We start from the raw sequence: 14762 nt of genomic DNA on the forward strand, positions 1-14762 counted from the left end.
GACATGGGACCAGTCCCTGTAGCTGCCACCATGGCCTCTGGATGGAGCCAGGAGCACAAAGAGGGGGGCTCAGTGGTCAGGAGGATGTGGATTTGGGTCAGCCCTGCCCTATCAGAGGAGAACGAAGCAGGACAAGTCACCTCACCTCTCAGAGCCCGCGGACACTGTGAGTAACCGCTGTATAGGGTTCTTGAGGATTTGGTGAGGCCAAGACAGGGTCTGGCGCACAGGGGATGCTCGACAAAGATCACTTATGACCTATCGTTTACGTCCCTCTGCCCTGGGAGGATGTCCTGGGTGGGTTCATCTCCTCTCTGGACATTTTTTGATTATGGGGACTGATGAGACAGGAGGCTTCAGCACTAGAGGAGAAGTGGGGAGTGTGGAGAGAAAGTATGCGTGCGGGTGAGTGTGAGCACGCACGCACGTGTGTGTGGGTGTGTATATGTGTGAACTGTGTGTGAATGTACGTGCGAGACTGTATACCCACATACGTGTGAGTACACGAGCGCACGTGTGTATGAATGTGTACACACACGGGGCATTTCTTAGGAAACGTGTGCACACTCACGTGGGAGACTGTGTGTGTAAGTCAGTGTGTGTGTGTGTAGAGTGTATGTAACTGTGGGAGTGTGCACAGATGCCCCTGCACGCCGCTGCAGGGGCTACTTCGAAGGACGGTGCAAATCCGCCTCTGAAGCTTTCCCAGTCAGTGGATTTCTCCCCGCGTCCCTCACACCCTGAGTCGTCACGACGCCCCTTCACCTTTGGGGGCGCCGTAGCTATGGGTGCTCCCCGTTCAGAGCCCATGAGCACGTGGGGGACGCGCAGTGGGTGGATTCCTGGGCAGGAGGCCCCACTCCGGGGGCAGAAGTGCTCACCACGGGAAGTCAAACCCTGGGCTGGGACCCACTTCACGGTCACGGTGCCCAAGGCCTGAGGCCACACGGGTGTAACACTCTCAGACCCCAGCAGGCGGAGCCACGTGCCCATCTCCACACCAGGCCCATCCCGGGCTTCTGGTTTTGAGAAGCCACATTTCAGACCAAATCTGCTCACAGGTCTCCTCGGCAGCTCGGCCTGAGGAAGAGGTGCCGGCCTCAGGCTCCTGGGCCAGCTCTGGGCCGGACGATGAGTGGGGCTGCTCAGAGCGTGGGGCTGGGACCCCCACCCCGCGCCCATCCTGCTCTTCCGCCCCCGACTCCGAGCGGGCCCTGCCCCTGGGCCGAGCTGACCTGAGGAGCCACAGAGCAGCCTCCCCAGGCTGGGCCAGTGAGGGGCAGTGGGGGTGGGGCTGGTCCCTGCCCGGAGCCCTGAGTGCCACCCTGGGAGAGAGGCTGAGCTGAGGCCACACTCACCTTTCCAGCCCTGAAGACATCTCTTCACTAAACTCTGAGCTCTCACTACTGCCTGGAAAAGGAACACAGATCAATGAGCGTGGCAGCAGCCTCACAGAAGAGGGGCCAACCCCACAGGAGTCCGTTCTCCTGGGTCAGCAGGCCCAGGGCCCTGAGCTCCTGAGACACGGGAGACACGGCTTTCTGACCCCGGGGACATCCGTGTGACTGGGGGTTTTGCTGCTGCCACTTCTCACTCGCTCTCCTGGGACAGTCAAAAGAAGTCTCCCCTACTGTTCCCGGAAGGTCCTCCACCCTTCCCACTGCCTCCTGCCCACCCCTGACCCCGCAAGGCCGCTCCTGGCTATGCCTCAGCCTCCATGTTGGCCTGGCCGGGCCCTACCACAGCCTCCCTGGACCAAGTGAAACCAGTGCTAGAACAAGCCTCACCGAGTGAGGACACGGGCCAAATGAGCACTTCTCTTCCCAAGGGCCAGGACTGTCACAGTAGCTGCCTGGCATGAGACAGAAGCCTTGGGGAAGTGGCCCCTTGCCTCCTGGCCGGCATACACAGGAGAGAGGGTCCATCTCCCCCAGCTGGCCCTCTGGGGTGGACTAGGACACCTGCTCGCCAAGGCCCAGCTCTGGCCACAAGGACACCTCCCACTGCACACTGCCGAGTCCTCTGTGCTCTCCCTCAGGCCTTGGCACTGCCTCGCTTTGGCCCGCTGTGGGCCACCTGCTGGCACCGACTCTGGGCAGGGGGAGAGGGGGAGGGAGGAGGTCTCAGGTCCCTCGGGAGTCACCGGGTGGCGGGGGCTCCAAATAGGGCACATGCACGCATGGTTTTCGGCCCCATACAGAAAAGCGTCTGAGTTTTCCACGAAGAGGAGTGGAGAACCAAAGCGTCTGCTGATTCCTGTCTGGATACTGGAGAGTGTTGTGTCTGACTCAGTTTTCTGAGTCACGGCCAGGGGCTCAGGCACAGCTCAGAAAGTTTCCTGGGATATAAAACAGCTGCCCTGCTGCCCCGCTGAAGGCTTTGGGGCTGGCGTTTCCCAGACTGGTTCCTCGGAACCTCCTCCCCATCCCTACCTCATTCCAGAACACCCCAAGGAAAAGGGTCCCATGACAGACTGGGAGAACCTGCAGACTCTACCGCCTTTTTGGTGACCCATGATGCCCATCGCACATTCAAGGCCCTGAGAAGAGACCTGCTTACTTGGTTCAACCCAGCCTTTCCCCACCACACTGACCCCGGAATTCTTCTCTCCAGCATACTGACACCGAGGAACTATGAGCTACACTGTCCTGAGCTGTCATAAACCCCTGACTTGGTCCAGTGAGGATGGTTTCCTCCCAGGCCAGAAGGGAGACATAGGCCTTGCTTATCCCAGTCTTTCTGGCAGTGGGAGAGAGCTGTCCCCTCCCCTCCAGTGATCGTGACTCAGAGACCTGCCTCATTTCACAGGTATGCAGGACCTGGGATCCCTGCCCTCCCCCCAACTTCCTCCCGGGGCTCATGGGCCCCCAACCAGACCTCACGGGATCAAACCCCTACCTTGGCGACTCCCTAAGCTGCCACCACCCATGGGAGGGCTCCCTGTGAAGGGAAGCAGACAGACACACAGACACACAGACTACGGAAACACAGGCAAACTGAAAGGGCATGGCCAGTGGACAGTTTACTTGTCTGATGGTTGTAATGACAGGTGACCTGGGCACTACAGGGAGACAGGCCTGTGACCAGAGCACAACAGTGTCCTAGCTCTGACTCAGCCTCTCTCCATCCTGGCCTCAGCGATTTAGTTTGTGATACTTCCATGGACACAAGTACCATTTCTGGTACTTCAAACACGCAATTTCATCCCTGAGGATCAATTTTTCATCCTCCAAAACTCTGGCTTCTCAGTGTGAAGACAACTATACAAGAAGAACCTGGTGGCCCGCCCCGCTGCTGTCTCCAGGCAGCTTCCCCTACTTGGCTTTGCACACAGGGGCTCATGGTGCCCCCAGGACAGAAGGACCCCTGGGGCACAGCCAGGCTTTAGCAGCTGCCAACCAGTGACAGCGGGTCTCAGGTGTGCCTCCGGCGGCTCCTTCCACCTGCCTGCCACGCTCGGAGCACTCAGTGGAACCCTAGAGACCAGGAAGCAGAGGCCTCCCTGGCTTGGGCGACTGCGTAGGGAGCCCTTTCTGCAGGGGGTGGGGGGCCACCGGGCGCTGCACAGTGACAGAGACAGACACGGAGCACACACCGGACTGTGGCCCGCCCGCTGTCGTGTGCAGGCCGGAGACGCTTACCTAGGGAGAGTCCATTGGTGACGGCAGAGGAGGAGGTGAGGGCGAGGGCCCTGCGGGGGCTGCGGGACTCTAGGACGCTGTCGTCCAGCAGGTGCCTCGCTTTCTCCGATGGGAATGTCGCACTTTTACTCTCAACTACACTCAACTGACACATCATACTGGAAAATGGAAAGGAAGAAAGAAGGCAAAGCTCCTTATCTGTGGCATAACAGCGAGCACACCTGCACCTGCGCGGGGGTCCTGAGCAGACGGCGCAGCTGGAGGAAAACGACTTCCGCCCAGAACCATGGTGCAAGTCCAGGCTCTGCCCTAGCTCATGGCGTGACCTTAGGCAAGTCGCCTCCTTTCTCTGAGCCTCAGTTTCTCCATCTGTCAAATAGGGACTAATGATACTTGCCCTGCATCTCTCGGGAGGACGACAAGGCTCGAGTGAGTGGACAGTGCTTGCGAACGATGCAGGGGCGGCGTGACCTGCAGCCAACACACCTGGCTATAGAGCCACACGTCTGGTCCAGATCCTTGTGTCAACCTTGCTCACAGCTGCAAAGTACTCCACTTGACTGAGCCTCAGAGGACGCCTTCTCACAAGGTATGAAGATGGCACCCACCTTGCATGCCTGCAGGGGCTCAAGGACGTAAGGCACGGCAGGCACGTGGCGGAGCATCTAACCAGGGCAAAGCCCGAAACACTGAGAGATGACCCTCCCCCACCAGCCTGTGAGGGACCCCAGGGCCAGCTTGAGCTGCCTGAGGCTTGTGTATTAGTGGAGGAAGAAAGGAAGGGAGAGAGGGAACGGAGGGAAGGAGAGGAGGGAAGAACAGAGGGAGGAGGAACCCAGCTGTTCCAGAGTCTGTGCCCAACACACTGGGGACACAGACCCGGCCATGATGAGGCCACAAGGGAGCTGGGTGCCCCCCTGGCTTGCAGTCCCACAGGGCCAGATGAACCAGTGGCAGGCTCACTGCCCTGCGGGCTTTCTGAAACAACAGATGAGCAGAGACCCTGAGCCCCGCCACTGGCAGGTGCCCGTGCCTCGAGACACTTGGTGATGTCCTGGATGACAATCATGATGTCCAGCGGACTCTGGAGTTTTCCATAAGGGAGGCACTAACTGAGCTTGTGTAAAACTTCTGGAATCCCACCATCGTTTCCCTGCACTTCCCCGAATGCTTCCTCCATCAACTCCCGAACCAGTGATGCTCGCCATCGGTACACAGGCTGTGCTGCCGCAGCCGCCCTCCCAACTCCTCTGAGCCCGTGTCAGCCTGGGGAGAGGGTATCTGCCAGGAATACCGAGAGCGCTCAGCAGACGGATAAGGGAGCCCCCCAGTGGGCAAGCCCATGTCCCACACTCAGCCCGGTCTGGAGCCCACGGCAGGTGTTGGGGGGCGTGGGGAGATGCTCAGTCACCCACTTGTTTCCCAGGCTGTGGCTCTTCCTGTGTCTTGGGACAGGGGGTGTGGGGAGGCTGCCAGCAACAGATGCATCAGGACAGGTGGGCCGCCGGCTGAACCTCGCAGAGCTGGAGCCGGCGGAGGGGCCTGTGAACAGAACAGAGAGAGAGAGAGTAATGGTTGGAGTAGGCTGGGGAGGCTCAGAGGTGGTGGCCCCAGTAGGATAAGGCTCTAGGCCGGGCTGACATAAGCAGGACAAGGTTCACAGAAGCCTCGAGGCTTTCTACTCATGAGACACGGACCCCTCGCTGGCAGGATAACTAGCTTCTGAACTGTCAAGACCGCTGGTGTCCTGCTGTGCACGGTGCCCCCCGACCGGGGGCCAGTGCCACTGGCTAATACAGTGAATGTGCGGATGGAGGTGGGGGCTGCAGGTGGGAGGCAGACGTGGGGACTGGCAGCCTAGCTTGGTCTCCCCATGGCAACATTTCTCCAGGGGACCCAGCTGGGTGGCAGAACTGAGAGCTCACAGTGTATCTTCTGACTCGAAGTCCAGCATCCATGCCCTGTGCCCCTGTGGCCACTTTCTGTTCTTGGCTGATTCAGCCAAAGGGGATGGGGGGCTTCTCGGGGAGGCAGTGGCTTTCCTGCGGTAGGCCATGGCTAGGGAGGCAGGGGCTGAGACGCCAGGCCTATCCGTTGCTGGCAGGTGACCTTGGACAGGTTATTTCACTTGATCCCTGAGCCTCGGGTTCCTCATCTGAAAAGCAGGAGTAACTCAGCTGACTGACCTTGCAGGTGGTTGGGAGGTCATGAGGTCACGTATGTGGAGTCTCACAGACAGTGCTCCTACTTGTTTGATTCTGGTAATTACTACCATGTCCTCCTCAGCCTTAGCCATGGAGTCAGTCAGTCATGAGAGCGGGGTGGGGGGTGCTGGGGCCACAAACTGCACTGGGTGCCGAGTGTGGAGACCGAGGCAGAACCCTTTATGTGGCCACGTCCTGGGCTATGCAGTTGGAGGGGCATGGTCCTGACCACTATTGTACCCTTTTATTTCTGCGGCTTGGGAAGGAAAGTCTTGAAGGGAGGGGACCCCAGATGCTAGTCTAGCCTTAGCTACCCAGGACAGATGCTGGAAGTTAAGAGCCCGCGCTTCCACAAAGGAGTTGGCCGCTCCCTGCACAGCACATCGACACACAGCGAGCCAACAGGCTGCTGCCCAGCCACGCGGGCGAGCTTCCCTGCAGGGCCTGTGAGGTCCACCAGACCCTCCACCACAAGACGCCGCAGATCCACACGGGGCCTAAGGGCCCCCTGTCCTCCAGCACGCCTGGCTCATCCTCATTTTCATGTCCTAAATACTGAGCCCTGTTCCCAGCCTGTCACTGAAGAAAGCCTAGCTCCCTCCTGGTACTCTGGAAGGTTCAGGAGGCAGGTGAACACCCCGTCCGGGGCGCGGACTTCCCGCTCCCCGCCGTTGGCTCACCTCTGCCTCCCGTCCACAACCCACAGTGCACACACACCTGATCCCCCAGACCCCCGCGCCCCACCACCAACCCCTCTGTCCTCGAGCCCCTTGCGCAGCTTGTGGACCTCTCCCTTGCAAGCAATGCTGCTCTCTACTTCCATGAGGAACCCGTGGCTGTCTGGTGCTGCTTGCGACTGTCACCGGTGGCCACACCCACACGCGGCTCCCTGCTGGGCCCGGGGCTTGTTCTCCCTGCTCCCTCGGAGAACTCACGCCATCACCTGCCATGCTGTCCCTGGCCCCTTCCCCCGCCCTCTAAACACACCCTTGTCTCTCCTTCTCTGGGAAATAAGGTCCCTTGGCCCCGTCTTCCTCCCAGCCAGTCGTGCCCCGTCAGGGGGCCGTGCTCCTCCAGCTCTGCTTCTGTCCTCCACACCCAGCCTTCAAGTCACTGAAATCTGGTTTCCACACCGGTGACATTGCCATTGACCTCCTTTTTGCGAAACTAATGAACACCGTTGTCCTTCTCACCAGCGCCTGTGGCATCTGGTGCCAGTGAGCGGTCCTTCTCGAAGCACCGTATGTCCTGGGTGTCCACGTGTCTCACTCTCCTGCCTCTCTCCGTCCATCTTCACCACTGTCGCTCTGGCTCCTCCGTGGGCTGCTTATCCTCCAACAAGCTCTCATGCTTGTGTTCTCTACACACGCTTCCCTCTTTGGCTCCTGATTTTGATTTAATCTATCTCACCAGATATGCTGATGAGTCTGAAATGGACACTTTTCTGAGCCTGAAACCAATAGACCCAGGACATTTCCATCTGAACTTCGGTAAGGTGTCCCAACTTCAGCTCAGTGAAGGCTGAACCTGGAGCCTCCTCCTCTATTTTCAACTCTGGACACTCCGCCACCTGGCCTAGAAGGTGGGGTCATTTCGGCTTCTCCTAGACTGTGACTTGCCTCTTCTCTTCTTATCTCCTCTTTGCTTGCCATACACAATCGCAAAGGCCCCCAGATTTTGCACATTTCCTCGCACCCATCACTCATGTCACTGCCTGGTCTGAGTCCCTACACTTTGTCTTCTGCCTCTGAAGTCCAACCCCCATATGGCTTCAGGAGTGTCTGAAAAAAGGAGAAGCCGGACACACCATCTTCTTGCTTGCAACTGCTGAGGGCATGGGGTGTTCACACACTGCCTGACCTGGCCATTTAAGCTAATCTTAAAATCTTGTTGGAAAAATAAAGACGAAGTAGCCAAAACAGTTCTTAAGAATAGTAAAGGCCTCGCCCTACCAGATAGCAGAACAAAACACAAACAGTAATTCACAGAGTTTGGTCTTGGGGCAGGGATAGAGAAACAGTTCAGTAAATCAGAAGGGAGAGCCCAGATTTGCTTCTTCATGGTGGGGGAATTACACATCAGTGGGGAAGGGAGGGTCTGTTCAGTATAAGGCACTACAACTGCTGGGCCCCATTTGGAGGAAGATGAAATTAGAGTCCGCCCACCTTATATTACACAAGCGGATTCATGTCATGAATGTGAAAAGCAAAAATGTGAGACTACTGGGAAAAAAATACAAGGCAATCTTTATGACCTTGGGGGAAGAAACGAAAAGCATAAACCCTAAAGGACAAAAAAAATTGAATACAGGGGCGCCTGGCTGGCTCAGTCAGTTAAGCATCAGCCTTCAGCTCAGGTCATGATCCCAGGGTCCTGGGATCAAGCCCCACATCGGGCTCCCTGCTGAGCAGAAAGCCTGCTTATCCCTCTCCCTCTGCCTGCTGCTCTGCCCACTGTGCTCTCTGTCTGTCAAATAAATAAATAAAATTTTGAAATGAGATGAAATGAAATGAAACATTTCTTCTCCAAAACAAACAAACAAATAAAAGACCGCAAAAACGATGTTAAAAGGCAAGTTGTAGTCTGGGAGAAGAGCTCGATCACCACATCACTAGCAAAGGATCCGTGTTGAGATACATGAAGAATTTCAAGTGTCAGTGAAGAGAGACAAACCATACAGAGAAAATGGGTAAAGGATACAAATGGGAAATTCACAAAAGAGGAACCCATGTGACCAATCACTACAAGGAGACGTGCTTAACCTCACTGGGGATAACAGGAATGCAAATTATATAGCAAAAGTGAGAAAAAAAACTCTCTTACCTTATTATATTGTAAAAATTAATTAGCCTAACGATGTCAAATGCTGGCTAGGATGTGAGAGGAGGGGGATGCTAGTTTGGGGCTCACAGGAGTGCCCAATACTTGGAAAGCGGCAATGCCGAGTGAAGGTGAAGGTGCCGTGGCTCTGCGTGCAGGTGGTTCCAACTTGAGGAATCCGCCCTCAGCAAATACCTGCAGATGTGCACAAGGAGATGCATGCACAAGGATGTGCTACGTAGCACTGTGTCTAATAGCAGAAGAGGGGCAACAGTCCACACGGCCCTCAGGGGGGAAATGGATGAATGAGCTGTGGTCTATTCATCCAGCAAATTCTACAGAGCAGGAAAACCGCGAAGAAACCGGGTTTATAGGTATTAAATCCTAGAAGCACCTAGAAGTGGAAAGTGTAAGGTGCAAAAGGGTGTTTACATTGAGGCGTGATGCCATCTGTGTAAACATTTTAGAACATGCAAACCATGTTCCAGTTCCAGGCTGCTTGAGGTATCTCAGAAGCGGGCTCTGACAGATGGATCCATGACAGGGACACCCGAGAGGCGGGGCCTGGACTTTACCAACCAGACACGGTCCGTGGAAGGCCTTGGAGGAGCATGTGCAGGTACTGAAACGTACTTCAGCTGAGTGCGGGCATCTTTTCCCACAAGGCGGTCCACGCCATCATCAGCCCAGTTCACCGGGGGATGGAGCAGAGGCATCTGGAGAGAAATGGGGTTTCTTGGGGCCCATCCCAAAGGTTCTGATTTCATTGGCTTCAAGGGTGTCTGGCCATTGCTCTCCAGGTGGCCCGCACGCGCACCCCAGTGAAGACATTCTGTGCAAAAGCTGGGACAAAAGCAAGCTCAGGCCTGGAGGAAACATCTCATGTGGCTGCCCCAGAGAGGAAAGGGAAGAATGGAGGCCGTCCTGGTTTGTTTTTGTTTTGCACTTATTGCTCAATAAGTGAATCCATGCGGAGGGCGGAATTCGCCTTGTTTATCAGTGGCATGGCCGCGGGATTACACTGACTGAGTCACCCTGGCTCCCACCATGGGTTTAGAAAGTGTTTTGTAAAGGTCAGCTTGCACTGCTCCAGCCCCTGTGGTTTGAACTAGAACTCGACTCCCTGTGCTGTCACAGTAATAATGACGGTGATAATCACGGTCAAGTGTTCCGTGCCCGGGGCCGGGGACCGAGGTGTGGGGTGTGCTGCCCTCCACGTCGGGGCTTCTCCCAGCAGCCCTGGCTCATAGGTGGGAAAGGTAGGGCGCATGCAGCAGCCTGTGACGGACTTGAGCCCAGGGGTACACGGCTCTCCCAGTGGGGGCGGGACAGGGAGGGAGGGCGCAGGTCTAGCAGTTCGAAGGTCGGGTGTTACTGAAAACCTGAGGCAGAAAAAACAGTGTCACATTTGAGGTGATCCAATAGAAGCAGGTGGCACTTCCTCCAGGAAGCGTGTGTTGCAAAAGGTCCAACTGCTACACTTGCAGGTTAAGGTGGAGAGGACAAACATCTATTATGCGCCAGCTGCATGGCAGGCTTGTCCCAGCACTTCAACATCCTACTTCATCAACTCATAGGCACCTGGCAATTTTACAGTCGCCATTTTAAAGAGACATCTGAGGCACATGAGGTCACGCGCTGGAGGGGTGCTGGCCTTGTTCCCTCAGCTGGCTGAGCGTGCTGGGCTGAGCCTAGAGAGCTGGACCCCCAAAGCTCTTCTGGTAACGTCGGTGGCTGTTCCACTCACTCCTGCTCACTCCTTTCTCCCCTGCCTCCAGGTGCTCCCCACATCCTGGCTCTGACTCGCGTGTGCTGCTCCCCAGGCCTGTGGATATGCCCTTGGTTTCTTCCGCTGGGCTTCTGATTCTCCCACCAGGACAAGGCCCAGATCCGCCTCCCTCTTCCTGCTGCTTTGCACGGCCTTGGGAGGCCTGACTGGCCTCAGATGGCCCTCAGCCCAGCCGAGGGGAAGGGTAGGAGGCCCAGGCAGAAGAGGCTGGATCTGCCCGGGTCCAGCGTCCAAGCTGATGCTGCTCTGGGTGCCCCGGGTCTCGGCCACTCCCACCCCCTGCATTGTTGACCAATAGCCTGGTCTGACGCTGAAGCAGAAGAATTTCCATTCAGTTGGGACTTCGGGACGGGGGTGGCTTCTCTGCCAGTAAGTGACGCTCTCGGCTACCGAAAGGCCTCACGTTCCGGCCCCACTAAGCCTGGGGTGGCCACCACGTGACAGCACCAGAGACACGTGTCTTCTGGGGCCGTTTCTGAGCTGGGCGGTTGGCAAGTTTGTTTCTCCATGTCCCCTGGGGCAAGGGCAGGGGTAAGGGCGGTGATAATGAGCTGGGGTTCTGGCCTTGCTTTGCGGAGTGTGGTCCCTGCTGCCCGGCCCGATATGGCACGAACAGCTGGAAAAATTGACCATGTGGCTTGACTATGTCAGAGGATTGCTCTCTTTTTCCTCAGCATAATTTTTCCATGAATAATCTTTAAAGCTCTTTAAGTGGCTGTTTCTTTAGCAGTTTTATTGGAACATATGAGAACTGACAGTCTCTGTGGGGAACGAGATATCGTGTTGAAAAAAAAAAATCTGGTTTTCATTACGTTTCTCTCAAGAAACCAACAGGCTGCCCAACAGACCACTCATTGATTGGAAGAGAAAAGAGCACAGGGCCTTCTAACAACGGCTTTGCAGTGGGCGGGAGTCGGGGTGATGAATGGTCCTAAGAACCCAGGATCCAGAGGCAGATGGACTTGGGCTCCGGTGTTATTGGCCACTTGCAGGCTGAGTGACCTTGGGCAAGTCACCTGGCACCTCTGAGCCTCATGCTACGTCTGCAAAACAGGAAGAGTGGCCCGACCTGGCAGGCTCCCTGTGAAGGGGAAATGATACAGCATCCCTCCCTCCTTGCTGCAGCAAGTGTTTTCTGACCCGGAGCCAGCCCTGAGCCACATGCTGATCAGCCACATTGGATTAGGGAACTCGTGTTCTGCTTTCATGGGGTTTACAGTCAAGTGGGCAAGAAAGACAAGTATGTAGGTCATTACACCCAGGAGGGACACAGGCTTTGACAGGAGGAAAGAAGAAAACAGATATGATAATAGCAGTGACTACACCAATAGGACACACGCCTGGATCGAAAGAAAGATAACAGGTCCGTTCACAGCAGTCACTACACCAGTGGCATGACGACCATGTCAGTGGCGATGGTGGTGATGGTAGCAGCTGACCTTTGCACATCTGTGGGGGCCAGAAACTGTGCTAAAGGCTTCACATGGGTGCAATAACACGGCCTCCCAGGCCTGGTTGTAATCTCGACGCCACCATGTGGGACCTGAGGTTAGAAGGATTAAGGAGCTTGCCTGGGCCAGCAGCTGGTGAGCAGCAGAGCTGTGAGCTGCGCATCTGAGAACACCGGAAGGTCGGAGAGGAGCTGGCGGGTCTGACATCCAGGCTGGCCCAAGCCGCCGCCGTGGCGTATGCAGACGCAGCAGCAAAAGAGCAAAGACCCCGAGATGACAGAAAACAGAAGCTACTAGAGAAACTGCAGGGAGCCAGCCTGGCAGAAGAGCTGAGGGCGGGGACTGTGCTTGGGGTGGGGGTGGGGGTGGGGGTGGGGGGCGGTGGCCAGAGTGGGAGGGCCACGGGAGGAGGCTGGAGTTTACTGGGAGGAGGCTGGAGTTTACTGAGCGGAAGGTGGAGAGATTTTTAGGAGGGGTGGTGATGTGCTCAGATTTGTACCCTACAAAGCACACTCTGGCTAAAAAAGCACATGGATGGGGCCAGAATGACAGTCCGGGAAGGAGAGATGAGGATGGCAGGTGGGTAGGAGGTGGACCAGCAGGGGTGAGGCGGGAGAGGGGCTCAGGACAGCCTCGGTGGAGGCTGCTGCTGTTCACTTAGGAAGCAGGCCTGTGGGGCTGATGGGAAGTTCAGACTGGGACTGATGTCTGGAGGCCGCTGGGTGTGGTGTTCAGGAGACAGATGGCACCGGGGACGGATGCAGGCAGATAGGGGTGTGTGGAGCCCCAGGAGTGGGCAAAATTAGCCAGAGTTGGAAACTCAGCTAGAACTGGGACAGAACAGTGTCTGTGGGATGAGAAGAAGGGACAGGCTAAAAAGGAACCTGTGTAGATCCAGGGTCAACAGAACAAATATCTGAGACAAATGTCATTTTAGATGCAAGAAGAGAATGACTTGGGCTTCACTTGTAAGTCTAATGGAAGGCGTTAGAAGCAATGCACTGATTTCCGGGGCAGCAGCCCCATCCTTGGCTGTCACCGCTTCTCCCCCAGAGGCACCTTGTGCAGGCAGCACCCATCTTCAGGGCTGCAACACGCTCTCCTTCCCTTGGGTCTGGGTCTCTAGGGGGAGCAAGCTGGAGGGGCCTAGCCTAAACCTGAGTCGGCTGGCCCGCACCAGGAGCCAGCGTCCTCCTCTGCCCACCCATGTGGACCACAGCAGGCAAGACTGAAACGCTCCAGAAACAACCTTCCACTCAACCAGACGGTTCTCTCAGGAGAAGGGAGAAACGGAGGCAAGAACTGTTGACCTGCCCCCTTTGCCAGTGGTTCGATTAGCGATGGAAGGGCTTCCGTTGAGAGGCAGGCCCCGTGCTGCTGGCGCACGTGTCCTGAGTTCTCCTGAGTTCTCCGAGAGCGCGGTGACCCTCATCCTCGGGGCCAGGCCCTCCAGTCCCTCACTCTCCGGCAGCCTGCACTTGCGCTCACGACACCCACGCACTTGTAAGTAAGGAACGAGATGCAGTTTCCTGTTGGCCAGAGTCTCCTACCAGCAGCACCAGCTCAGGGAGGTGGGGGCTGTCCCGGCCCGAGTGCGCCAGGCGCGGGGTTCTGGCTACAGAGGGGCGGGCTCTGCAGAGGAGGACAGGGAGCCTCGTTCCCACGGGTTTCCAGCAGCATCCGCGTCCCTGCCCTGGGTCGGCACTGCCCGATTGAAGCAGTCTGGCAGACGGCGGCCGCTCACAGGCTACTTTCCAAGTCTTGCACGCTGGACATTAACAGGAGGCAGCTGTGGCAGAGGGGACTCGGAGTCACAAGAGTCGAGCTCCAGTCCAGCCTCTGCCTGGGCTGCCGGGAGCTCGGTGCTCTCGGCGTCTCCTCTCTGCATTGGAGAAGGGGAGTGGCCATGGCCGGATCCGAGGCTCCCGATGGAGTCATGGTGAAGGGAGTTGTGGGACTCCTGGCTTCTTTACGGAGTGTGCTGCGCGCCCCGTGCCCAGAGCGGGGCCCTCCCTGGGGCTGCCCTCCAACGCTCGGGGACATGGGGCCCTGCGCACAGAAAGCTCTCTCAGGCCAGGCTTCATGGGCGAGCCTGGAAGCCGGTCACTGTTACATTCACACATATTCTTTGTTTCTCACACACGCAGCTCTCACGGGTCCTTGTCGTGAGCCAGGATCTGGCTCACACATCATTCAGAATGCCCCGCTTCATTTCTTCCTGAAAAACGGCATCCAACCCCCTTCAACCAGAGGCTTTCTCCCTGGAGCCAGAGCGAGCAGCCCCGGGAAGCCACTAGTGCCAAGTGTGGGGCTGGGCCACAGAGGGGCAGAGGAGTGGGACCAAAGTGGGCTGGTGTCTCTGTTCCTCTGCTTGACCCTGACATAGCAGGCTACTAAGACGAGAGACGAGGAACAGAGCAGATGTGAGCTCCCAGAGTGGAGAGGCAGACACGGGCTTCTCGGCTCTTGGGCGCCTCCCCCAAGCCCCTTTACCCATTCTGAGAATCGAAAAAAGCTATGGGGGGGGGCTATGCAAGGGGGAGTCCCCACCCCCGCCCATGCAGTGCTATCTTCTGCTCACTACTCTCCAGTGGAGGGGGAGGACTCCACTGGGGAGCTAGACATATGTCCCTGGCAGCCAGGAGAGCCAGGCGACTCCGAGTGCCTTCCTCAGGCATGGGAGCCCACACGGCCCCAGCCAGAGGACAGCGGTGGCCACACCAGGGTTAGCTGCACTTGCAGGTCTGTCAGGACAAGGCGAGGTGTGGCCTCCCACCGCCCTGTGAGAAGAGCTGGCCTGGAGGTAAGGGCTTGCAGGAAATCAAGCTGCAAGGAGCCGGCCGGGTGCACAGACTCT

The 14762-nt window shown here is 57.1% G+C and overlaps 1 protein-coding gene across 7 annotated transcripts in view; it reads right to left on the reverse strand.

Annotated features, from left to right (window-relative positions):
- Nucleotides 1-14762, reverse strand: part of RALGPS1 (Ral GEF with PH domain and SH3 binding motif 1) — a 273218-nt gene that overhangs the window by 24296 nt on the left and 234160 nt on the right. For 4 of the 7 annotated variants that reach the window (XM_044264877.1, XM_044264876.1, XM_044264875.1 and 1 more), the window contains exons 13-15: nucleotides 5057-5183; nucleotides 3642-3799; nucleotides 1359-1410 (exon numbers count right to left, since the gene is read on the reverse strand). In XM_044264877.1, the coding sequence (XP_044120812.1) occupies nucleotides 1359-1410; nucleotides 3642-3799; nucleotides 5057-5183 (337 nt within the window). Of the gene's footprint in view, nucleotides 1-1358; nucleotides 1411-3641; nucleotides 3800-5056; nucleotides 5184-9327; nucleotides 9382-14762 lie in introns of those variants that run through there. The other 3 variants (XM_044264880.1, XM_044264878.1, XM_044264881.1) reach the window with 2 other exon arrangements.

Source organism: Neovison vison, chromosome 9 (assembly GCF_020171115.1).
Source record: "Neovison vison isolate M4711 chromosome 9, ASM_NN_V1, whole genome shotgun sequence".
Classification (NCBI taxonomy): Eukaryota; Metazoa; Chordata; class Mammalia; order Carnivora; family Mustelidae; genus Neogale; species Neogale vison.